We start from the raw sequence: 25,647 nt of genomic DNA on the forward strand, positions 1-25,647 counted from the left end.
GAGCACATGTATACCTGTGGCGGATTCATATTGATGTATGGCAAAACCAATAGACATTTATTTCTTTATGTGAACTTTCTAAAAGTGGTAAACTCTACGTTTTTTCTCTTAACCAATCCTTCTCATGTGTGGGATGACAAACAAATCACAGAATTAAGTGGACTGTATGTAAAGTGCTTAGATCAGTAGCTGGCTATTAGTAAGCATTCAATAAATGTTATTTTTGTCATTACTGTCACTTGTCTGTTCTTTTCATAATGCCAAACCAGACAGAACACTCAGATTTGATCACAAGAAGATAAGAACTTGCTTTTTTTTTAAGCTATGTAAACAAAACTAGTTTAGAAACAGTGGTGCTGCAGTAAATGACAGCTTGCAGCAAAGAGCAGTGAGTGGTAGCTGGAAGCAAGATCTTCGTTTCCCAGACTGAGAGTCCTAACCGCTGGATCACAGGTGCCAGCAGTTAGGAGTAGGGTCCCCAGTCCTTGGCTTCCTCGTCAAGAACAAACTCAGGCAAGGAGGCAGATGGTAAAGAGTAAAGTAAAACCTTTATTGAAAAGAAGAGTACATGCAGAAAGGCACATGGGCAAGCTCAGAGAGAGAGTCACACCTTTGGGAAGCTTAAATCCTTTACAATGGGGCATTTTTCCCGATCTTTGTCTTCCCTCACGCTAATCATCATGCTTTGTCCTCACCCCCACCCCCCACCCCCACCTCACACGCCCGCCTGGTTAGTCTTAGGACTTTCCCCTGGGGTGCGCACTCACACCTTAGCCAAGATGGATCTCAAAGTGAAGGCTTCTGGGAGGAACAAGACTCACTATGGCCTGGAATTATCCTCTGACTTTTGATTCCAGGAAGCCTTTATGCACATGTATAGAGTCTCCCTTATCCTTTACTCAGGGTTTTTGCCTCTCTTTGTCCCTGCCATGATTATTCCCTTGAGATGTTTACAAGAGACAAAGACTGGCTATTTACCCTGTATCTGTTGTTACTTCCATTTTGGAGGGCAAGCTGGTTGTAAATTCCTCAACTGGAGCCCACCTATCTCTTGCCTCAGGAATTGCAAATAGGAGGCTGGCTGGTTGTAAATGTCCAACCTGGAGCCCATCTATCTCCTACCTCAACAGAATATTCAGTTAGTTCAGTTAGCTGTTCAGAGTCATCTGCATTAGGATTCTATGCTCAAAATACAAATAACAATAACTGTTACTTTGCTTCCACTTTGCCATTTTTCTTTGGGCAGCATTTTCCTTAGCAACCTCATGGAAAGAGGCAGCTGGACCTTAGAGTGAGATTCAAATTTTCCTGAGTCCCTTACCCATAATGTCCTCTTAATAATTTCCACCACCTGGTGAGCTAGCATATACTTTAAGTCATTTATTTTAATAAATTTATAGGTGCTAGTTGATGTACAGCAGATCATCATAGTAATGAAAAGTAACCAGCACAAATCAATCACCTACAATTCTGACTGATAGGAATTAATCACCTCATTTCAAAGATGAGGAAACTGGAGTTCAAAGAGGTGAAGCGACAAAGTCATGAACAGGTAAGTGGTAATCACAACTCAAACTCAGAATTGATTAACTCTAAATCCCAACTGCCTCCCCAAACGCTATCGGGAGAAATGGTAAATGTCTAAGGCCACGTCTTAACCTGCATGAGGATGTTGTCAAGGCCGTTCCCCAGAGTCCCTCCTGGGTTTCTTTCTGGAAGAGTTCTGAACCAGATGAGCCAATGTTCTGATCAGATGGACACTTCTGCCCTTGAAGAAAGGTATATTTTTCTAACTAGGCAGGGTGATGGGTGGACCTGGGTAGTCTGTTTCTCTGACTGACAACTGTGTTGGAGTCAGTTGTGACCAAGGTTACAGTGAAACTGACTTGCTGTGCTAAGAGGCTCCAGCCTTAATTCCCAATCAACAATTCACAAGGAGAAGCCAAACTTTTACCTCCAGACTTTATTTAATTAGGCTGTAAGGAGCTGCCCTGAGTGCTTAATTAGCATCAGAGTCAAGTTGCCTAGAGGTTCACTAGCAAAATCTCCCGTGAGTCTTGTTAAGAAAGCTGAGCATGCACCCGTCCCTCTGAGGGAGCTTCTGCAGTGATAGTGGCTCGGAAACTTTTCAGACACATTGTCATGAGAGAGGTCTCCTGGTTTTCCTCCTGGGCTGCTCTCAAGAGGCCATATTCTGCTTTAATTCTAGTAAGAGGAAACGGGATGCCTTAACTCAGAAGATTTGCCTCCTCCCATCTGACGCCAATCCCCCAGAGCAACATTGGAGGAAGCTACTAGATAATCATTTTAGAGGAAGAGTAGTTTTAAACTGTTCTAGGCATGGCCCTTGCCCTTGTATTCTTTGAATAACATTATCCTTGAGGCATCCAATTCAATTCCCCCATTCCTTTGGTCTCCTTATTAAAAACCTTTGTTAGAGTGTCTGCTGCTGTGGCTAAGTCACTTCAGTTGTATCTGAGTCTCTGCAACCCCATAGACGGCAGCCCACCAGGCTCCGCCGTCCTTGGGATTCTCTAGGCAAGAACACTGGAGTGGGTGGCTCAGAGGTTAAAGCATCTGCCTGCAATGTGGGAGACTTGGGTTCGATTCCTGGGTCTGGAAGATCCCCTGGAGAAGGAAATGGCAACCCACTCCAGTGTTCTTGCCTGGAAAATCCCATGGACGGAGAAGCCTGGTGGACCATGGTCCATGGGGTCAAAAAGTCTGACACGACTTAGTGACTAAATAACAACACTGATAATACATGAATACAGTCTGATTGTAAAATTCAAACAGAAATTATGAAGTAAAAACTGAAATTCTCTTTTGAGTCCTACCCACAATGTTACATGTAGAAATATATCTCCACGTAGGTAAATAAATATAAAGATTAACAACATTGAAATCACACTACATAAATATATTATCTTGCAACTTGAATTTTTGTCTAACAAAATATCTTGAAGATAGTTCCAAGTCACCATTATCTTCAATCTACACTATTGTTTTTAACTGTTCTATAGTATTTTAATAACATTTTATAATACAAAACCACCATAATTTATTTACTCGTTGCTTTATTACTGGACATTTAGAGTTTCTATTTTCTGTCATCTCTATTACAAACAATACTTCTATGAACACCTCTACATATATATTTTTCAAATGTATACTATGCCATATATACATAAAAGTGTTCATACCAACTGCAGGGTCTGGGAAATTTAAGTTTTTATATGGAATGCTTGGTAAACATCATTGTCCCTACCATAATTGGAATAATTGTCATTTTCTGATTGATTTATTGGAATCCTTTGTATTTTATGGATACTACATGTATAATATTGTATGGATATATTATATTGTATGTCTACCATATAGATAATATTTTCTACAAAGCCTTTGCTTCTATTTTAGCATCATTCATGACATCATTAACCATACATCATTTATCACACATGTTTTCACTTTTATGTAGTAAAATCAGTCAATCTTTCCCTTTAGAGCTTTAGGATTTATTTTATATTTACATTTTGTGGAAGGTTTAGTCCATCTCCAAGATTATAAAAATATTCTCCTATATTTTCTCACTATTTTATATATTTTTGCATTTTAGACCTCAAACCCATCTGGAATTTATTTCTATATGTGGTATAAAGTAGAAATCTAAACTTAGATTATTTATATATATTTATAGATATTATATTGGAGAAAGCAATGGCACCCCACTCCAGTACTCTTGCCTGGAAAATCCCATGGGCAGAGGAGCCTGGTGGGCTGCACTCCATGGGGTCGCTAAGAGTCAGACATGACTGAGCGACTTCACTTTCACTTTCCACTTTCATGCATTGAAGAAGGAAATGGCAACCCACTTCAGTGTTCTTGCCTGGAGAATGCCAGAGACGAGGGAGCCTGGTGGGCTGCCATTTATAGGGTTGCACAGAGTCGGACACGACTGAAGTGACTTAGCAGCAGCAGCATAGATATTATATAGCTATAAATTTCAATCAATTAATTATATATTCAGTTCTTCCAATTGAATATTGTCCCACAATTTTCTTTTCTGCCAGATTCAGGAAGGCTAAATGTCTTTTTATGTAGGTCTGTTTCTGAATTCTACTCTGTTCCATCAGTTCTATTGCATATTCCTATACCAGTACTTGGAGAAGGAAATGGCAACCCACTCCAGTATTCTTTTTGTTTTTTAATGCACTTTTTTTTTTTATTTTTACTTTATTTTACTTTACAATACTGTATTGGTTTTGCCATACATTGACATGTATCCGCCATGGGTGTGCCTGAGTTCCCAATCCTGAACCCGCCTCCCACCACCCACCACATATCATCTCTCTGGATCATCCCCATGCACCAGCCCCAAGCATCCTGTATCCTGCATTGAACATAGACTGGTGATTCGTTTCTTACATGATAGTATACATGTTTCGGTGCCATTCTCCCAAATCATCCCACCTCTCCCTCTCCCTCAGAGTCCAAAAGTCTATTCTATACATCTGTGTCTCTTTTGCTGTCTCGCATACAGGGTTATCATTACCATCTTTCTAAATTCCATATGTATGTTAGTACACTGTATTGGTGTTTTTCTTTCTGGCTTACTTCACTCTGTATAATCGGCTCCAGTTTCATCCATCTCATTAGAACTGATTCAAATGCATTCTTTTCAATGGCTGAGTAATACTCCATTGTGTATATGTACCATTTCTTATCCATTCATCTGCTGATGGACATCTAGGTTGTTTCCATGTCCTGGCTATTATAAACAGTGCTGCAATGAACATTGGGGTACATGTGTCTCTTTCAATTCTGGTTTCCACGGTGTGTATGCCCAGCAGTAGGATTACTGGGTCATATGGCAGCTCTATTTGCAATTTTTTAAGGAATCTCCACACTTTTCTCCATAGTGGCTGTACTAGTTTGCATTCCCACCAACAGTGTAAGAGGGTTCCCTTTTCTCCACACCCTCTCCAGCATTTATTGCTTGCAGACTTTTGGATTGCAGACATTCTGTCTGGTGTGAAATGGTACCTCGCTGTGGTTTTGATTTGCATTTCCCTGATAAAGAGTGATGTTGAGCATCTTTTCATGTGTTTGTTAGCCATCCGTATGTCTTCTTTGGAGAAATGTCTATTTAGTTCTTTGGCCCATTTTTTGATTGGGTCGTTTATTTTTCTGGAATTGAGCTGCATAAGTTGCTTGTATATTTTTGAGATTAGTTGTTTGTCAGTTGCTTCATTTGCTATTATTTTCTCCCATTCAGAAGGCTGTCTTTTCACCTTGCTTATGTTTTCCTTTGTTGTGCCGAAGCTTTTAATTTTAATTAGATCCCATTTGTTTATTTTTGCTTTTATTTCCAGTATTCTGGGAGGTGGATCATAGAGGATCCTGCTGTGATTTATGTCGGAGAGTGTTTTGCCTATGTTCTCCTCTAGGAGTTTTATAGTTTCTGGTCTTATGTTTAGATCTTTAATCCATTTTGAGTTTATTTTTGTGTGTGGTGTTAGAAAGTGATCTAGTTTCATTCTTTTACAAGTGGTGGACCAGTTTTCCCAGCACCACTTGTTAAAGAGATTGTCTTTACTCCATTGTATATTCTTGCCTCCTTTGTCGAAGATAAGGTGTCCATAGGTGTGTGGATTTATCTCTGGGCTTTCTATTTTGTTCCATTGATCTATATTCCTGTCTTTGTGCCAGTACCATACTGTCTTGATGACTGTGGCTTTGTAGTAGAGCCTGAAGTCAGGCAAGTTAATTCCTCCAGTTCCATTCTTCTTTCTCAAGGTTGCTTTGGCTATTCGAGGTTTTTCGTATTTCCATACAAATCTTGAAATTATTTGTTCTAGTTCTGTGAAAATTGCATTGAATCTGTAGATTGCTTTGGGTAGTATACTCATTTTCACTATATTGATTCTTCCGATCCATGAACATGGTATATTTCTCCATCTATTAGTGTCCTCTTTGATTTCTTTCATCAGTGTTTTATAGTTTTCTATATATAGGTCTTTAGTTTCTTTAGGTAGATATATTCCTAAGTATTTTCCACTCCACTATTCTTGCCTGGAGAATTCCGTGGACAGAGGAGCCTGGTGGGCTGCTGTCCATGGGGCTGCACAGAGTCGGACACAACTGAAGTGACTTAGCATGCATGCATAGGAAAAGGAAATGGCAACCTACTCCAGTATTCTTGTCTGGAGAATCCCAGGGATGGAGGAGCCTGGTGGGCTACCATCTATGGGGCCACACAGAGTTGGACACGACAGAAGCGACTTAGCAGCAGAAGCAGCAGCATACCAATACTATGTCATTTTAATTAACAGGGTTTTACTTTATGTTTTTCTGACTCCAAAGAGAAATTCACCCTAACTGCTTGCTTTGTTTTTCAAAATTATTTTTTACTTTTGTACATTTTCTCTCTTTGATGAGCTTTAGAATTGTTTTGACCTATTCTATAAAGATTCCTATTTGAATTTTATGAGTGTATTGAACATAAGTAATGATTTGGGGAACTAACATTTTTACCGTATTATCTGCCCATCCAGCAATATGATCACCCTCTATTACCTACTACTTATGGGGCTTTGCTGTTAGCTTTCTTTTGAGAGTTATCACTCCTAGTGAGACTTTTTCTATGACAAAATTATAAACAGAATACCTCTTTACTATTCTTGGGGAAGCCCCTGAACCAGAATATTAGAATTGCAGAGTTTCAGATTGAGGTAGTATGCATTTTGTTAAATAATATAAATGACCATCTTCAGTGGACTGTGGCATCTCTGGGGAGATTACTGATATTAGCTCCTCTGTAGGGTGGCTAAATCTGGCAAACCTACAGTCCTCTGGTGTGTCCAGATATACTCTGTTACAGACATGAACTTGGGGAAAATGAGAACATGGAAGAGAGAAATGTCCTCTGCAAGAAACAAATAGGCCTTAAGTTTATGTTGCCAGGATAAGGAAAGAAAAGATCAGAATAGAATCCTCTTAATTTCCTACTCATAGAGTAGGAAATGGCAACCCACTCCAGCTTTCTTGCCTGGAAAATTCCGTGGACAGAGGAGACTGGCAGGCTACAGTCCATGGGGTCTCAAAGAGTTGGTTGTGATTAAGCACATACCTTGAGTTATTTAGAATAAGAAACTAATGAATTTAATTCTTTCTAAATCACCATAATGTCAAGATATGTAATAAATAATTTTCTGTTTAAAAAAAGAGTGCATAGCCAATGGCATCTAGGGACAGTTAGCATAAGCATCCACTGTTTTTCTGCAGGGCAATCTCTTTGTGTTACCTTCAAGTCTTGATAGAGTCTGTTAATACACAGCCCCAAGCAGTGTGTATAATGGTTTCTTGCTGTTGCTAACCAAAGGTACTACATTCAGTTCAGTTCAGTTCAGTCGCTAAGTTGTGTCCGACTCTTTGTGACCCCATGAATTGCAGCACACCAGGCCTCCCTGTCCATCACCAACTCCCAGAGTTCACTCAGACTCACGTCCATCGAGTCAGTGATGCCATCCAGCCATCTCATCCTCTGTCGTCCCCTTCTCCTCCTGCCCCCAATCCCTCCCAGCATCAGAGTCTTTTCCAATGAGTCAACTCTTCACATGAGGTGGCCAAAGTACTGGAATTTCAGCTTTAGCATCATTCCTTCCAAAGAAATCCCAGAGTTGATCTCCTTCAGAATGGAATGGTTGGGTCTCCTTGCAGTCCAAGGGATTCTCAAGAGTCTTCTCCAACACCACAGTTCAAAAGCATCAGTTCTTCGGCGCTCAGCCTTCTTCACAGTCCAACTTTCACATCCATACCTGACCACTGGAAAAACCATAGCCTTGACTAGACGGACCTTAGTCGGCAAAGTAATGTCTCTGCTTTTGAATATGCTAGCTAGGTTGGTCATCACTTTTCTTCCAAGGAGTAAGCGTCTTTTAATTTCATTATCCCCTGACAACTTCCTTAAATTCTACCCCCAGCTTTGAAAATAATCCTTTTTTCAATCTCCTCTCACTTGAAGTGTTCCATCTCTTTCTCTGTAGGACTGACTGGCACAAGGCAAAATATGCTAGAGACAAATATTCACAAAGTGAGAGGTGTTAAGTCCTAAGCTAGGGCAGTGGAGACTGGGAAGGGAGACTAATTTGAGAAGTTCTGAAGAAGAAGATTTGACCAGACTTAGTGATGGCTGCAGTCCATGGGGTCACAAAGAGTCAGACATGACTGAGTGACTATCACTCACTCACAGTGATCAATTAAATGGGGGAGGAGAAGGATGGTAATAAGAGGGAGAACTTTAAAGTCTCTTTTCAAGTTCCTGACTTTAATGACCCAGTGGTTTGCCATACTAGTCATGGAAAAGGGAGCAATTTTGATGTGTGAGTGGCAATCGATACAGCTAGTAGATAGAAATGTAAGTCCTATCAATATTTGAAGCATATTGATCCTTAAGTGGGCTTTCCAGGTGGCTCAGTGGGTAAAGAATCTACCTGCCAACCAAGGAGACACAAGAGACTTGGGTTCAATCCCTGGGTCCAAAAGATACCCTGGAGAAAGGAATGGCTACCTACTCCAGTATTCTTGCCTGGAGAATTCCATGGCAAGAATACAGACTGCATTCTCCTTTTTCTCAAGTGCACATGGAACATTCTCCAGGATAGATCACATCCTGGGTCATAAATCTAGCCTTGGTAAATTCAAAAAAATTGAAATCATTTCAAGCATCTTTTCTGATCACAATGCAGTAAGATTAGATGTCAACTACAGGAAAAAAAATAATTAAAAATACATACATAGGGAGGCTAAACAACACACTTCTGAATAACCAACATATCACAGAAGAAATCAAAATATGCATAAAAACAAATGAAAATGAAAATGCAACAACCCAAAACCTATGGGATTCAATAAAAGCAGTACTAAGAGGAAGGTTCATAGCAATACAAGCTTACCTCAAGAAACAAGAGAAAAATCAAATAAATAACCTATTTACACCTCAAGGAACTAGAAAAAGAAGAAATGAAGAACCCCAGGGTTAGTAGAAGGAAAGAAATCTTAAAAATTAGGGCAAAAATAAATGCAAAACAAACAAAAGAGACCATAGCAAAAATCAACAAATCAAAAACCTGGTTCTTTGAGAAGATAAATAAAATTGACAAACCATTAGCTAGACTCATAAAGAAACAAAGGGAGAAGAAACAAATCAACAAAATTAAAAGTGAAAATGGAGAAATCACAACAGACAACACAGAAATACAAAGGATAATAAGAGACTACCATCAGTAACTATATGCCGATAAAATGAACAACTTGGAAGACATGGACAAATTCTTAGAAAAGTATAACTTTCCAAAACTGAACCAGGAAAAAATAGAAAATCTTAACAAACCCATCACAAGTACAGAAATTGAAACTGTAATCAGAAATCATCCAACAAACAAAAGCCCAGGACCAGATGGCTTCACAGCTGAATTCTACCAAAAATTTAGAGAAGTGCTAACACCTATCCTACTCAAACTCTTCCAGAAAATTGCAGAGGAAGGTAAACTTCCAAACTCATTCTATGAGGCCACCATCACCTTAATACCAAAACCTGACAAAGATGCCACACAAAAAGAAAACTACAGGCCAATATCACTGATGAACATAGATGCAAAAATCCTTAACAAAATTCTAGCAAACAGAATCCAACAACATTTAAAAGGTCATACATCAGGAGCAACTGAGCTTTATCCCAGGGATGCAAGGATTCTTCAACACTCACAAATCAATCAATGTGATACACTACATTAACAAATTGAAAGAAAAAAACCATATGATTATCTCAATAGATGTAGAGAAAGCCTTTGACAAAATTCAACATCCATTTATGATAAAAACCCTTCAGAATGCAGGCATAGAAGGAACATACCTCAACATAATAAAAGCCATATATGATAAATCCACAGAAAACTATCCTCAATGGTGAATAATTGAAAGCATTTCCCCTAAAGTCAGGAACAAGACAGGATGCCCACTCTCACCACTACTATTCAACATAGTTTTGGAAGTTTTAGCCACAGCAATCAGAGAAGAAAAAGAAATAAAAGAATCCAGATTGGAAAAGAAGTAAAACTCTCACTGTTTGCAGAATGACAAGATTCTCTACATAAAAAACCCTAACGACACCACCAGAAAATTACTAGAGCTAATCAATGAATATAGTAAAGTTGCAGGATATAAAATTAACACAGAGAAATCCCTTGCATTCCTATACACTAACAATGAGAAAACAGAAAGAGAAATTAAAGAAACAATTCCATTCACCATTGCAATGAAAAGAATAAAATACTTAAGAATAAATCTACCTAAAAAAAAAAAGACCTATATATAGAAAACTATAAAACACTGATGAAAGAAATCAAAGATGACACAAATAGATGCAAAAATATACCATGTTCATGAATCAGAAGAATCAATATAGTGAAAATGAGTATACTACCCAAAGCAATTTATAGATTCAATGCAATCCCTATCAAGCTACCAACAGTATTTTTTTCAGAAAACTAGAACAAATAATTTCACAATTTTTATGGAAATACAAAAAAATCCCTGAATAGCCAAAGTAATTTTGAGAATGAAGAATGGAACTGAAGGAATCCTGCCTGACTTCAGGCTATACTACAAAGCTACAGTCATCAAGACAGTATGGTACTGACATAAAGACAGAAACATAGATGAATGGAACAAAATAGAAAGCCCAGAGATAAATCCACACACCTATGGACACCTTATCTTTGACAAAGGAGGAAAGAATATACAATGGAGTAAAGATAATCTCTTTAACAAGTGGTGCTGGGAAAACTGGTCAACCACTTGTAAAAGAATGAAACTAGAACACTTTCTAATGCCATACACAAAAATAAACTCAAAATTTGGATTAAAGATCTAAATATAAGACCAAAAACTATAAAACTCCTAGAGGAAAACATAGGTAAAACACTCTCTGATATAAATCATAGCAGTATCCCCTATGACCCACCTCCCAGAGTAATGGAAATAAAAGCAAAAATAAACAAATGGGACCTAATTAAACTTAAAAGCTTTTGCACAACAAAGGAAACTATAAGCAAGGTGAAAAGACAGCCTTCAGAATGGGAGAAAATAATAGCAAATGAAGCAACCAACCAAGAATTAATCTCAAAAATATAAAAGCAACCCCTGCAGCTCAATTCCAGGAAAATAAATGACCCAATCAAAAAATGGAACAAAGAACTAAACGGACATTTCTCCAAAGAAGACATACAGATGGCTAACAAACACATCAAAAGATGTTCAACATCACTCATTATCAGAGAAATGCAACTCAAAATCACAATGAGGTACCATTTCATGCCAGTCAGAATGGCTGCTATCAAAAAATCTACAAACAATGAATGCTGGAGAGGGTGCAGAGAAAAAGGAACCCTCTTACAGTTGGTGGGAATGCAAACTAGTACAGCCACCATGGAGAACAGTGTGGAGATTCCTTTAAAAAACTGGAAATAGAACTGCCATATGACCCAGCGGTCCCACTGCTGGGCATACACACCAAGGAAATCAGAACTGAAAGAGACACGTGTACCCCAATGTTCATTGCAGCACTCTTTACAATAGCCAGGACATGGAAGCAACTTAGATGTCCAGCGGCAGATGAATGGATAAGAAAGTTGTGGCACATATACACAATGGAATATTACTCAGCTATTAAAAAGAATGTATTTGAATCCATTCTAATGAGGTGGATGAAACTGGAGCCCATTATACAGAGCAAAGTAAGTCAGAAAGAAAAACACCAATACAGTATATTAACACATATATATGAAATCTAGAAAGATAGTAATGATGACCCTATATGTGAGACAGCCAAAGAGACACAGATGTAAAGAACAGACTTTTGGACTCTGTGGGAGAAGGTGAGGGTGGGATGATTTGAGAGAACAGCATTGAAACGTGTATAATATCATATGTGAAATAGATCGCCAGTCCTGGTTCAGTGCATGAGACAGGGTGCTCAGGGCTGGTGCACTGGGATGACCCTGAGGAATGGGACATTGAGGGAGGTGGGAGGGAGGGTCAGGATGGGGAACACATGTACACCCATGGCTGATTCATATGAATGTATGGCAAAAACCACCACAATATTGTAAAGTTATTAGCCTCCAATTAAAACAAAACCAAAAACACAAAGAGACATGCACCCCAATGTTCACAACACTATTACAATAACCATGATATTGAAGCAACCTAAGTACCCCTAAAAAGATGAAATGATATATATAGATACGTGTGTGTGTGATAGACTACTCAGCCATAAAAAAGTATGAAATTCTGCCATTTGCAACAGTATGGATGGGCCTATATGTTATTATGCTTAGTGAAATAAGCCAGGTTGAGGAAGGCAAATACATTGCATTATCACTTATATGTGGGATCTAAAATATAAAACAAATGAATGAATATAACAAAACAGAAACAGATTCACAGATACAGAAAACAAACCAGTGGTTTCCAGTGGAGTAAGGCAAGGGGTGAAAGGCAAGATAGAGGTAGAGGATTATAAGACACAAATTACAAAGTATAAAATTAAAAAGCAACAAGGATATATTGTACAGCACAGTAAAGTATAGCCATTATTTTGTAATAACTGTAAACCGAGGGCAATCTATAAAAATATTGAATCACTATTTGTACATCTGAAATTAACATAATATAATAAATGAACTTTACTTCAATAAAAAGAAATAATAGAAACTACCCAAGCAGGTAAAAGCAATAAACATTAGAATGTGTTCAAGAGGCAGTGAAAAGCCCCATGGGACTTGCGTAACTTGAAAGCAAGAAGGATAAGATCAGAAAAATAGAGCCTGACCTCAGTCACTATAGCCACCCTCAGTGGTGCACCTGAAGAGACTCAGGATGAGAAAGCATAGGACACTGGCCCCAGACAGCTGAGTTTCATATCAAAGGAATGATTTTGAAACTGCAGAAATGTGTCTCGGGGGGTTTCGAGGAACTGCTGTTCTTTATGTCTCAGCACAGAGAGAATCTGGTGAGAGCCAAAGTGATAGATACAAACTGATCTATTAGAATAGGACACTTGTGAGGCTTACAACTGGGCAGGCAAGAGGGTGCTAGTCCAAGAACTTAGTGGGCTACAGTTTTATAATCAATGGAAAACTGGGGAGAGAAAGAAGACCACTTTCTTCCTCATTCTTAAGTAAATGTCAAGCTTCCATCATTAGCTCCTCCTGCATAGTGGGCAGAGGAGTTTTCTTGTCCTTACATGATCAAGCCAGGACATTTGAGACACAATGGAAATGAGCAAAAAGGAGCTATCATATACTAACACAGTAAATCATCTCAGCTTTCAGTATAATTTCACCCTTTCCTTATATTTTTGCTTTCAGTGTGCACAGAGAAGCATGTCCTAGGAATCTTTAACTTACTGAGTCACTGGGCCTGAGCTTTATTCCACCATTGTTTTATTGTTTGGGGGCATGTCTCATGCTTCTGTGACCTGGTTTTGTTGCTAAGAGAGCCCACTTGGTTTTGTGGTTAAGCAAACCTGCTTTCTTGAGTAATCATTAATTTATAGGGGTCTCCCAATACTTTTTTCTTTACTCATGATCCCTTAGTGGGATTAATTATTTAATCACCTACTTTGTCCCTATAAATTTCAATGAGCCCTGACTTTTGTATCTTCCTATATATGGAAATTGAAAGGACTTCCCTGGTGTCTCAGGTGGTAAAGCATCTGCCTTCAATGTGGGAGACCTGGGTTCAATCCCTGGGTTGGGAAGATCCCCTGGAGAAGGAAATGGCAACCCACTCCAGTATTCTTGCCTGGAAAATTTCACAGACTGAGGAGCCTGGTAGGCTACAGTCCACGGGGTCACAAAGAGTCAGACATGACTGAGTGACTTCACTTTCATATATGGAAAAGTGCTAAATTCATTCATTAAAGATGTCTGGTTTTCTTCAATTAACCACAATCTTTTACATTTTGAGTACCTGATTTTTGTTGTAAAATCTCCTCTGTATCTTGGCTCCACCTTACTTCTTCTGATCACTCTCTGAGCTATCTGAGAGACCGAGTCCCAGGCTTAAGTCCTCAGTTTTGTCTGCTGAATAAAATAAAATTCTCAACAAGAAGGTTGTATATTCTTTTCAATCAACATCATGCAGCAAAACAAATTTTTTTGTATTCCCTGAGTACAATAAATAATCTCTAGCTACTTACAAAAGATATATTTCGTTAGGTGAAATAACCTATGGTGCCTACAGGCAATGAGATATTATTCAGCAATAAAAAAAAAAAAAGAGCTGCCAAGCCATGAAAACACATGGACGAAGTTTCCATGCAAATACTAACTGAAAGAAGCCAATCTGAAAAGACTATAGTGTATTTTAACAGTGTATTCCAGAAAAAGTAAAACTATGGAGACACTAAAAAGATCAGGAATTACCAGAAGTTGGGGAAGGAAAGAATGAAGAGATGGAGCACAGGCATTTTATGGCAGTAAAAATTTCCTATGTGATACTATAAAGATGGATACATGTCATTTTACTTTTGTTGAAACACCTAGAAGGTACACCACCCAGAATGAGGCCTAATGTTAACTATAGACTTTGGGTTATAATGTATCAATATGGGGAAAGGTAATACTGGGGGAGCTATGTATATATAAGGGCAGGGGATAGAAGAAAACTCTCTGTAGTTTCTGATGAATTTTCCTGTGAACCTATAACTGCTATAAAAAATAAAGTACATTTAAATGGAAAATATGAAAGAAAAAAACTACAAAATATCTAACTAAAAGTCCTGATTGTTATGCCAAATATACTTGAGGATAGTGTGGATTCAGTTCAGTTCAGTCACTCAGTCGTGTCCGACTCTTTGCGACCCCATGAATAGCAGCACACCAGGCCTCCCTGTCCATCACCATCTCCCGGAGTTCACTCAGACTCACGTCCATCGAGTCCGTGATGCCATCCAGCCATCTCATCCTGGGTCGTCCCCTTCTCCTCCTGCCCCCAATCTCTCCCAGCATCAGAGTCTTTTCCAATGAGTCAACTCTTCCCATGAGGTGTCCAAAGTACTGGAGCTTCAGCTTTAGCATCATTCCTTCCAAAGAAATCCCAGGATTGATCTCCTTCAGAATGGACTGGTTGGATCTCCTTGCAGTCCAAGGGACTCTCAAGAGTCTTCTCCAACACCACTGTTCAAAAGCATCAATTCTTCGGCGCTCAGCCTTCTTCACAGTCCAACTCTCACATCCATACATGACCACAGGAAAAACCATAGCCTTGACTAGGCAAACCTTAGTTGGCAAAGTAATGTCTCTGCTTTTGAATATACTAGCTAGGTTGGTCATAACTTTTCTTGCAAGGAGTAAGCGTCTTTTAATTTCATGGCTGCAGTCACCATCTGCAGTGATTTTGGAGCCCATAAAAATAAAGTCTGACATTGTTTCTACTGTTTCCCCATCTATTTCCCATGAAGTGATGGGACCAGATGCTATGATCTTCGTTTTCTGAATGTTGAGCTTTGAGTCAATAGTGTGGATTAGAGAAGCTAAATAAGTTGCCCCAATTCACCCGTATAATAACTGATGGAATTGGAACTCAAAAACAAGTAATCTGGATTAAGAAGCTGAAGCAACAAAATGTTTAAGGAGGGCAAACAAAAAGCAATTGAAAATGAGGCTCAAAAAGGTTAACTCTTGCAAAACCTCATACAGCTTTTAAGAGGCAGAGCCAGTATTCAAATCCATTCAGTCTGACTCCAGATCTTGTACCTTATTCCCTTCCCTGTAACACTAACCTGCACGTAGATACAATCATCCATGCAGACATAGAACCTCCGAGATGTCAGAGGCCATCCCCTTTCCTTCCAGCCAAAATGCTGACATGCCCAGGAGAACAGGTATGAACAGAGAGCACATAGAGGGTATCAGCACACCCATGTACATAGCACACATACACGCCCACAGAAACACTTCCACCCCTCCGGCACCGCGGTCCTACTTCCCTTCCCAGGTGTAGAGACTATACCTCCAGAGCCCAGATTCCCCAGTCTCTTGGGCACAGAGCTCAGTGAGGGCATCAGGACTGTTCTCCTCTCCTGGGAAAGCTGCAGAGATGATCCCCCAAGGGCTCTGGCTTGTGGGGGTTGTGGGGGAGGACACACCTCTGGGTCTCCCTTCTATCAACAGTTCCCACTGTAGGCAGAGAGAAGAACCAGTGCCGTTCTGAATGTAGAGCTCACCCGCCTCCTTCCTCAGAGGTTCAGAGCCTGAGCTTAACCTGCTGGCAGGATCCCAGGCCTGACCAGGACCCTGAGTCTCCTCTGTCGGGTCCACAGGTAGGCAGCATGATGGGCCTTTAGGAACAGAGACGAGGGGTTAACATCTTCATGTGACCTTTTCCTGATCCTTTCTTTTCTCCTTCATCTCAAAAGCCAGTAAACACTGCCTCTTCTCTTTTTTCCCCCTCTCTGCTTTTCATCGGAGACAGAAGGCAATGGCACCCCACTCCAGTACTCTTGCCTGGAAAATCCCATGGACGGAGGAGCCTGGTGAGCCACAGTCCATGGGGTCGCTAAGAATCAGACACGACTAAGCGATTTCACTTTCACTTTTCACTTTCATGCATTGGAGAAGGAAATGGCAACCCACTCCGGTGTTCTTGCCTGGAGAATCTCAGGGACGGGGGACCCTCTTGGGCTGCCATCTATGGGGTCGCACAGAATCAGACACGACTGAAGCAACTTAGCAGCTGCTTTTCATCACATATTACACATTTTTGGAGAAGCTTCGTGTGTAAAGTGCTGACCCCTGTCTTTAGGACACAAAATGGAGTCAGCAGGAGAACAAATGAACGAGACAGTTAAGACAATGCAGGTGCTAAGAGGATACATCCTGAATCCAGCTTCCACGACCACCTAGCTATGTGGCCTTGACCAGGTCACTTCAGTTCCCTCTGCCTCACTTTCATTACCTGTAACATGAGATGCTTTAACGACTAAATGTCTTAATATGTGTGAAGTGCTTAGAGCAGTGTCTGGCACGTATAAGCACTATGGAATTGTTAGCTATTATATGACTCTGATGGAGAATGTACATGGAAAGGGGCTGCAGTGATGTGGGGGTCTCAGGTGGAGGCATCTGGGGGAGGAATGGCCAGCTCAGTGGAGGAACAAGAGATCTGTTTTCAGAAGTCCCACTTTAAGCACCTCTGGTGGATCAGTGTGTTGAGACAGAGGGAAGACGATAATACAGAAAGGAATCCAATAGGCATACTTGAAAAGTCCACCTGCCTTGGCATCTAGATGGAACAGCTGGGAAGGGCTAGGTAAAGCTTTAATCTGCTATAGGAGTGAAAACTAGGCAGAAAAGAGAGAGTTCAGAAAGTTGGGGAGGGAAAGACCATCCTGAAAAGCACCCTGCAGACTCTTACATAGGTTATATCACTTCAGGAGACTATACACTTGTGTGTCTTACTGCTGGTAGTGGGAACAGCACTGGAGGAGTCCAGGAGAAATTTTAAGATCAGGTCCTGATGGTGGGAAAGAAGAAAATCAATTTTCACTCAGAATCTGCCAGAGCTGCGGTCCAACCATTCCTCTCCAAAGAGAAGGGAGAGAGCTGAGCATAAAGATTTATGGAATGAGAGCTAGAAATGGGTGCAGGAAGCAGGGAAAATGACAGGATCCCAATGTATGGGAGGCAAGGATAGAGGAGGAGGAACAGGTGAGCAAGGATGCTGAAGGCAGTTTGCAGGAAGGACTGCTGCCTACAAAGGACTGGCCACTGTCACTCTCTACCATAGATGATGGTTTGGGGAAGAAGTCTGGTAAAGTAGTTTAAAACATGCGATTTGAAATCAAACATACCTAGATTTAAGTGTCAGATATACTAGCTTTGTGACCCTCTAGACTTCAGTCTCTCAATCTGTAAAACAACGGTGATAATGCTACTAACATCACAGTGCTATTGTGTGGATTACATGAGACAAGTGCTAAGCACAGAATCTGTTCAGTAATTTTCTTCAGTTTAGTCAATTTCCAGCTGTCCTTGCCTACTCTTGGGAGTAGGTACATGAATATTGGGTAATTTTGCACCAGTGTATTGCCTGGTGGCTCAGACACAACTTAGCGATTAAACCATCACCACCATTGCCTGGTGGCTCAGACCCTAAAGAATTTGCCTGCAATGTGGGAGATTCGGGTTCAAACCCTGGGTCAGGAAGATCCCCTGGAGAAGGGAATGGCTATTCACTCCAGTATTCTCGCTTGGAGAATTCCATGGGCAGAGGAGCCTGGCAGACTACAATCCATGGGGTCGCAGAGAATGGGACACGACTGTGACTAATGCTTATCACCTACCAAACATGTTTATTTCCTATTTGGGAAGTGCATTTTGTGTTCCCAGTTCCTATTCCCTGGTCAGGTGGGCTGGTGCTGATGAAACCGATCTCGCATAAGTGGTTAGGAATCAAAGAAAGGAAAAGCAATCTGAGACGGCAACTGTCCACAAAGTAGAAAATTCCAGTGGAGAAAGTAGAGCACTAAAGAAATAGTCTTTATTTCCCAATTATCAAGGAAGGGAGCAAACCTTTCAAGTATGGGTAGTGTGATATATAAGGCTTACAAAAGTTCTGTCCTTCCTGGTTCTTCCCAGTCACAAACTGATGACAACCCCTGTTATTTAAATGTCATTTTTCTAGCTCATTGTATGAGCAATGAAAGTAAACACCTGTGGGTGGCTCAGCGGTAAAGAATCCACCTGCTAATGCAGGAGATACAGGAGATATACATTCGATCCCTAGGTCAGGAAGATCTCCTGGAGGAGGGCATGGCAACCCACTCCAGTATTCTTGCCTAGGAAATCCCTTGGACAGAGGAGCCTGGTGGGCTCCAGGCCATGGAGTCACCAAGAGTCAGACACGACTTAACGACTGAGCACACAGCCTATACAGAAAGCTCTACCAAACACTCACTCAACTATATTTTTTTTACCAGTAATACAAAATATTTTATTACTAACCACAATCAATTCCATTTATATAGTACTTTACCATATAAAATCTGTTAGCATAAATTATCTTAAATAACAGGAAGATGGTGGATGCAAGTAGGGAATTAATAATGAACTTATACACAATCCAATCAAATCATAGAACTATGCTTTTGAAAGAAATGAAAAGTGCTTCCGTTTTTACTCTTAAACTGACTGTGAATCAAAACCCCATGTTTCTTCATAATCATCAGAAAGCCTTGATAAGGCAGCATCCTACCTCTACCTCATGTGGGTCATGCGATACCAACACCATGGGAAAGAGGCTAAATATTTGGGAAGGGGCACGGGCAGTTCATTTCTGAATTCTAACACGCTCAGTCTCTTTTTTCCCGTCTTATCTTTTTTTTGTTGTTATTATTTTCTATTGGAGGATAATTGCTTTACAATGTTGTACTGGTTTCTGCTGAGCACTAATTCAAATCAGTCATAATTATATATATATATATATATATCCATAATTATATATCCCTAATTTTATATATATATATCCCTTCCTCTTAAGCTTCCTTCCTCACCCCACCCTGCCACCATTCCATCCCTCTAGGTCATCACAGAGCACTGGGCTCCCTATGTTATATATCAGCTTCCTGCTAGTTATTTATTTTACACATTATAGTGTATACATATCAATGCTACTTTCTCAACTTGTCCTAGCCTCTCCTTCCCCCACTGTGCTTATAAGTCCATTCTCTACTTCTGCATTTCCATTCCTTCTCTGTAAATAGGTTCATAACAGAGCCTCAGAATACCATTGGTAACACAAGTTTACCTCCTTTATGTGGGGGCAACAAGCAGGTATTGCAAAGAAGTGGAATTGTCTTCTACCCATGACATGCAACCAACTGCAGTCAAAATCACTGAATTCATTTCAGTTCTACTTAGAAAAGTATTTAGGGACAGTCAATAGGGCAGGGTCCTATGTGTATTAAGTTGACAAACCTTCCAGGCTCTGTAATGCTGGGTTTTGTTTTTGTTTTACAGCTTTATTGATTGTATAATTGATATATAAAATCTACACATATTTAATATATACAATTTGATGATTCTCAGTATATGCATATGTCTAATGTTATTTGAGTCTCCAAATGACAGGAGTAAGTGGGTAGAAAGTGGAAAAAACCCATTTTATTGGTAGGTGCACTGAGGGGAAAGGATCTGTCCAAAACATGAGGAAATAGACAAAGTTATCGATTTAAACTAAATGGAAAAGGACTAACTACTGCCCTGAAAAATGTCACATAGATCTGAAGAATCCAGGGGCAGGACCAAGGCAGGTCAACCCTTTACCACTGGGAAAACAGACTTAGACTGAGATAAAAGACACAGTGAAAGACACAGGGGAAGAATCCAGAGTCAAATGAATACATTGCCCAAGAGTGAGTCTCAGATTAGGACTATCTCCTAAAATTTTCTGTGCTCATGCTCTCCAACTCAGCATTCCGTCTCTTAGAATGTATTCTGTATCATACAAACTCTCTCATGAGTGCAAGATATTTATAAAAAAGTATCCATTGTAACACTGTCTATGGAGGAGAAAAAGTATTATGACTAATATGACCCCATTTCTGAATATGTGTGTATAGATAACTGTGTGTATAAAGTAACTGGAAAATAGGCACATATCTCTAGCTTTCTGGGAAGTGGAATTTTAGGGAACACTCATCTTTAATTGTAAAGTTAATGAAAGAAACATGTGTCCCTTATTTTTGAATGTGAACACATAATATAAGGTGAAACACGGAAGGAACTCCACATTTCACCCCTTCATTCTCACTTCAGGAGGCAACTACAATACATAACCACACACACCACAACAGACACGGCATATAAAGGAGAAACATTTCTTTATAAAAATAAGATTACTCTGTCTCCATTGTTCTGCATCTTGCTTTTGTCACTTAACAAATTATCACAGACAGCAGTGGAACAGTGATAACACAGCTTAGCAATGAATAGCTCCTACCAACTGCCATTGGACTGCCTGAATTCAAATCTCAGCTCTACCACTTACTAACTATGGGACCTGGTAAGTTAATTGACTTTGCTAAACTGTATTTTAATCTGTAAAGTAGGAATAATGGTACATATCTCTCAAGATTTGGAGATATTAAAATGTTAAGAGCCAAAGTACCTAGCATGTAGCATATATTGACTGTTAATAAATGTTGACTAGCATCAGTCATCTACATTCTTTAGAGACTGTGTGATAGTAAGTAACGCAAATTCACTATAATTATTATAATAATTCAACTATCTATGCATATTTAGGTTGGGTTATCTTTGTGTTTTGTTTGTTTTATCATACTGTTTTATCTGGTATTATAAGCAATATTACAATAAAAATATGTGTACATATCCTTGTGCTACACATATGACTATTTTAAAAGGATAGCTTCCTACACGTGTAATCATTGGATAATGAGATGCAGGTTTTCAAATCTGACGGAGACTACCAAAAGGTTTATACTGATAATTGTCTCACCCTCAGGTATATGGAGGTCTTTTTCCCTTTGGATATTGTTCAAACAATTTTATGGATATTCTGATAGATGATAATTGTACTTAAGTCTAATTTCTATTTATGATTACCAATAAGGTTGAACATCTTACATGTTTTCGTTGGTAAATGTGTTGTAGATATTTCCTTTGAGTCAATAGTTTATATTTTAGCCATTCTTGTGGGCTCTTTGAGGATAATGTTCATATTTTTGACTATGGTATTTTATCATTCTTGCTTCTACAACATTTTTCTTGCCTGGAATGGCATCCCCGTCCTGAGACCATAAAAATGTGCTCCTTTATTTTTTCCTAATTAATATATTTTATGTTTTTGATTTTAATGTTTAGATAATTAATTCATATAGGTTTGTGCAGGTGAGAGAGAAATCCAGCATCATTTTTACCAAATGTTTAGCCAATTATCATAAATGTCACTTGATAGTCCATCCTTTCTCCATTACTATGAAATGAATCCTTATTATACATTAAGTTCCATATAGATCTAGATCTATGTATATGAAGGAAATGGCAACCCACTCCAGTACTCTTGCCTAGAAAATCCCATGGATTGAGGAGCTTGGTGCGGGCTACTGTCCATGGGGTCGCAAAGAGTTGGGCACAACTGAGTGACTTCACTTCATTTCACTTTACTTCATATGTATAAATACAGGCACACAAACTTCTTTGTTGGTCCATTGATGTTTTACCTCTATATATACCTTTCAGTTCAGTTCAGTTCAGTCGCTCAGTCGTGTCCAACTCTTTGCGACCCCATGAATCGCAGCACGCCAGGCCTCCCTGTCCATCACCTTATTGTTTTTCATTTCTATGTCCTTAGATTTTCGGGTAAGAAAATTCACTGTCATTATCCTAATATTTACAAAATTATCTTATCTTTTCTTAGCCATTTACACATCTAAATGACTTTTAGAATGACCTTCTCAATTCCATGAAAAACTCCCCTTTATATTGGGATTGGTATATATACACTATTGATACTGTGTATAAAATAGATAACTAATGAGAGCATACTGGATAGCACAGGGAGCTCTACTCAATGCTTGTGGTGACCCAAATGGGAAGGAAATCCGAAAAAGAGGAAATAAATGTATATAGACAGCTGATTCACTTTGCTGTACAGCAGAAGCTAACACAACATTGTACAGCAACTATACTCCAATAAAAATTAATTCTAAAAGATAAAAAATATAAATCCTCTTGGGGTGTTATTATAGGTGCATTGAATCATTAATTTGAAATTTTTTTCAGATTTATTGAGATATAATTAGCATGTAACTTTGCATAAATTTAAGGTGTACAATGTGATGTTTAATACACTGATGATATAGGGCAAAATGATTGCCACACTGGGGTTAGTTAACACCTTGATCAACTCACACAATTACTTTTCTGTGTGTGTGTGTGGTGGGAAGATCTAAGATCTACTCTCTTAAGAAGAATGGTGATCACCAGGGATGGGAGTTGGAAGAATGGGGAAAATGTTGTTTAAGAGTACAAAGAGTACAAAATTTGCAATCATTATTAGAACAATAAGTGCAGGCGATCTAATACACAGCCTAGCTATTACAGACAATAATACTAAACTATGCATGTACCTCAAAAGTAGCTAAGAGACTAGATCTTAATTATATCCACCACACAAAAAGAAATGATAATTATGTGTGGCAATAGAGGTGTTAGCTAATGATATGCTGGTAAACAATTTTTTAAAAAAGGTTAAAGGAGCTAGATTATAATCTGAAAAAAATGTATCAAATCAACAAATTGTACACTTTAATTTACACAAAGTTATATGTTAATTTTATCTCAGTTTGAGCGATGTAGCACAATAGTAGTAGCCAGAGGCCATCTGTGCCTTCTCTTCCATGATATTGGTGGGAATGGGACTCATATTCAAAGTTTTATATTCCTGCAGTAATTGAATGTTTAGTATGAGAACTTCAAAATATTCAATTGGAAACAAATATTTATTTAAAGGAATAAACTAAGTGACATAGGCTAATTCTGGGGTAGAACAGTTGACTCTTGAATAATGCAAAAATAAAGGACATTGACCCGTCCTGCAGTCAAAAATACACATATGACTCCATAGCACACCATATCCAGGAGTTCTACTTTCAAGGATTCAACCAACCAATAGATCATGTGGTGCTGTACTACATATTTATTGAAAAATCTACATATAAGTGTATCTGCACAATTCAAGCTCATGTTGTTCAGTGGTCAACTGTACTCCTATTTTGAATGGCATCCCTGACCCTTAGTGCAGGAGACCCAGGTTCGATCCCTGGATTGGGAAGATCTCCTGGAGGAGGAAATGGCAACCCACTCCAGTATACTTGCCTGGAGAATTCCATGGACAGAGGATCCTGGTGGGCTACAGTTCACGGGGTCGCAAACAGTCGGACACAACTGAGTAACTAACACATCTGAAAGAAAAACTTAGATTTTAAGTGTCCAGATCACTGTAATAAAACAGAAGTGCTTAAATAAATATTAAGCAGGCTTTTCTCTGAAGCCACAACATCTCATTTGAGCTCTGTGGATAATGGGGAGCACTGATTAAATCCAATTCACACTTCTGTCCCACCCTCACTACCACCACCCCCACCTCTGCACATATGAGTAGGAAAGGATCTGAATGAGAGAACATCCAGGATGGGAGCCTCTTGTATGAAAACATCAGGGACCCAGCAGTTTCTTCCCCTATTTTACAAGAAGAAAGGGAGGGGCATTAGGGAGTTGGTCAGGAAAAAACCTAGGAAGAATCTTTAAAAAGAGAACTGAGTCCAAAAGACTGTTCTATACATCTGTGTCTCTTTTGCTGTCTCGCATACAGGGTTATCATTACCATATTTCTAAATTCCATATATATGCATTAGTATACTGTATTGCTGTTTTTCTTTCTGGCTTACTTCACTCTGCATAATAGGTTCCAGTTTCATCCATCTCATTAGAACTGATTCAAATATATTCTTTTTAATGGCTGAGTAATACTCCATTGTGTATATGTACCACAGCTTTCTTATCCATTCATCTGCTGATAGACATCTAGGATGAGGGAGAGGGTGGGATGATTTGGGAGAATGGCATTGAAACATGTATAATGTCATATATGAAATGAATCACCAGTCCAGGTTCAATGCGTGATACTGGATGCTTGGGGCTGGTGCACTGAGATGACCCAGAGGGATGGTACAGGGAGGGAGGAGGGAGGGGGGTTCAGGATGGGGAACACCTGTATACCTGTGGTGGATACATGTTGATGTATGGCAAAACCAATACAATATTGTAAAGTAATTAACCTCCAATTAAAATAAATAAATTTATTTTAAAAAAGAGAGAGAGAACTGAGAAGAACTCAGACAGATTAGGCTATATAGAACTACCTGGAAACACATGGGAAATTTTTAATTCTCATTTATGAAGCAGCTTAAAATTATTTAACTTCCCCCGTGTTGAGTTATAACTCCTTGTTTCCATAGTTTCTTGAAGAAAATAATCTAACAAAATGTGGTAGACTTTTTTTTTTTTTTTTGAATAGGCTGCGGATTAGGAAAGAAGCCATCCTCAAATTGCCCTTCCCATCTCTCCCATACCACCTTCAAACTCTGACCAGGGATCAAAGACATAGAGATGAAGAACTACAGCAGCAGCACTTCGGACTTTATCCTCCTGGGCATCTCTTCCAACCCCCAGATGCAGAAACCCCTCTTTGCTGTCTTCCTCCTCATGTACCTGATCACCCTGGTGGGGAATGGACTCATCATCCTGGCCATCCACTCTGACTCCCGGCTCCACACCCCTATGTACTTTTTCCTCAGCAACCTGTCCTTCACGGATATCTGCTTCACAACAGTCATTGTGCCCAACATGCTGGTGAACTTACTCTCAGAGACAAAGTCTATCTCCTATGTGGGGTGCCTGGTCCAGATGTACTTCTTCATGGCTTTTGCAAATACTGACAGCTACCTGCTGGCCTCGATGGCCATAGACCGGCTGGTAGCCATCTGCAACCCCTTCC

The 25,647-nt window shown here is 39.4% G+C and overlaps 1 protein-coding gene across 1 annotated transcript in view; it reads left to right on the plus strand.

The window, feature by feature from the left end:
* Positions 1-15,891: 15,891 nt before the first annotated feature.
* Positions 15,892-25,647, plus strand: part of LOC120852304 (olfactory receptor 1L4-like) — a 20,050-nt gene continuing 10,294 nt past the window's right edge. The window contains exons 1-2 of the mRNA XM_040225719.1: positions 15,892-15,949; positions 25,243-25,646. Of these exons, the coding sequence (XP_040081653.1) occupies positions 15,892-15,949; positions 25,243-25,646 (462 nt within the window). The remainder of the gene's footprint in view (positions 15,950-25,242; position 25,647) is intronic.

The sequence above is a fragment of the Oryx dammah genome, unplaced genomic scaffold (genome assembly GCF_014754425.2).
Source record: "Oryx dammah isolate SB20612 unplaced genomic scaffold, SCBI_Odam_1.1 HiC_scaffold_25, whole genome shotgun sequence".
NCBI classification, from domain to species: domain Eukaryota; kingdom Metazoa; phylum Chordata; class Mammalia; order Artiodactyla; family Bovidae; genus Oryx; species Oryx dammah.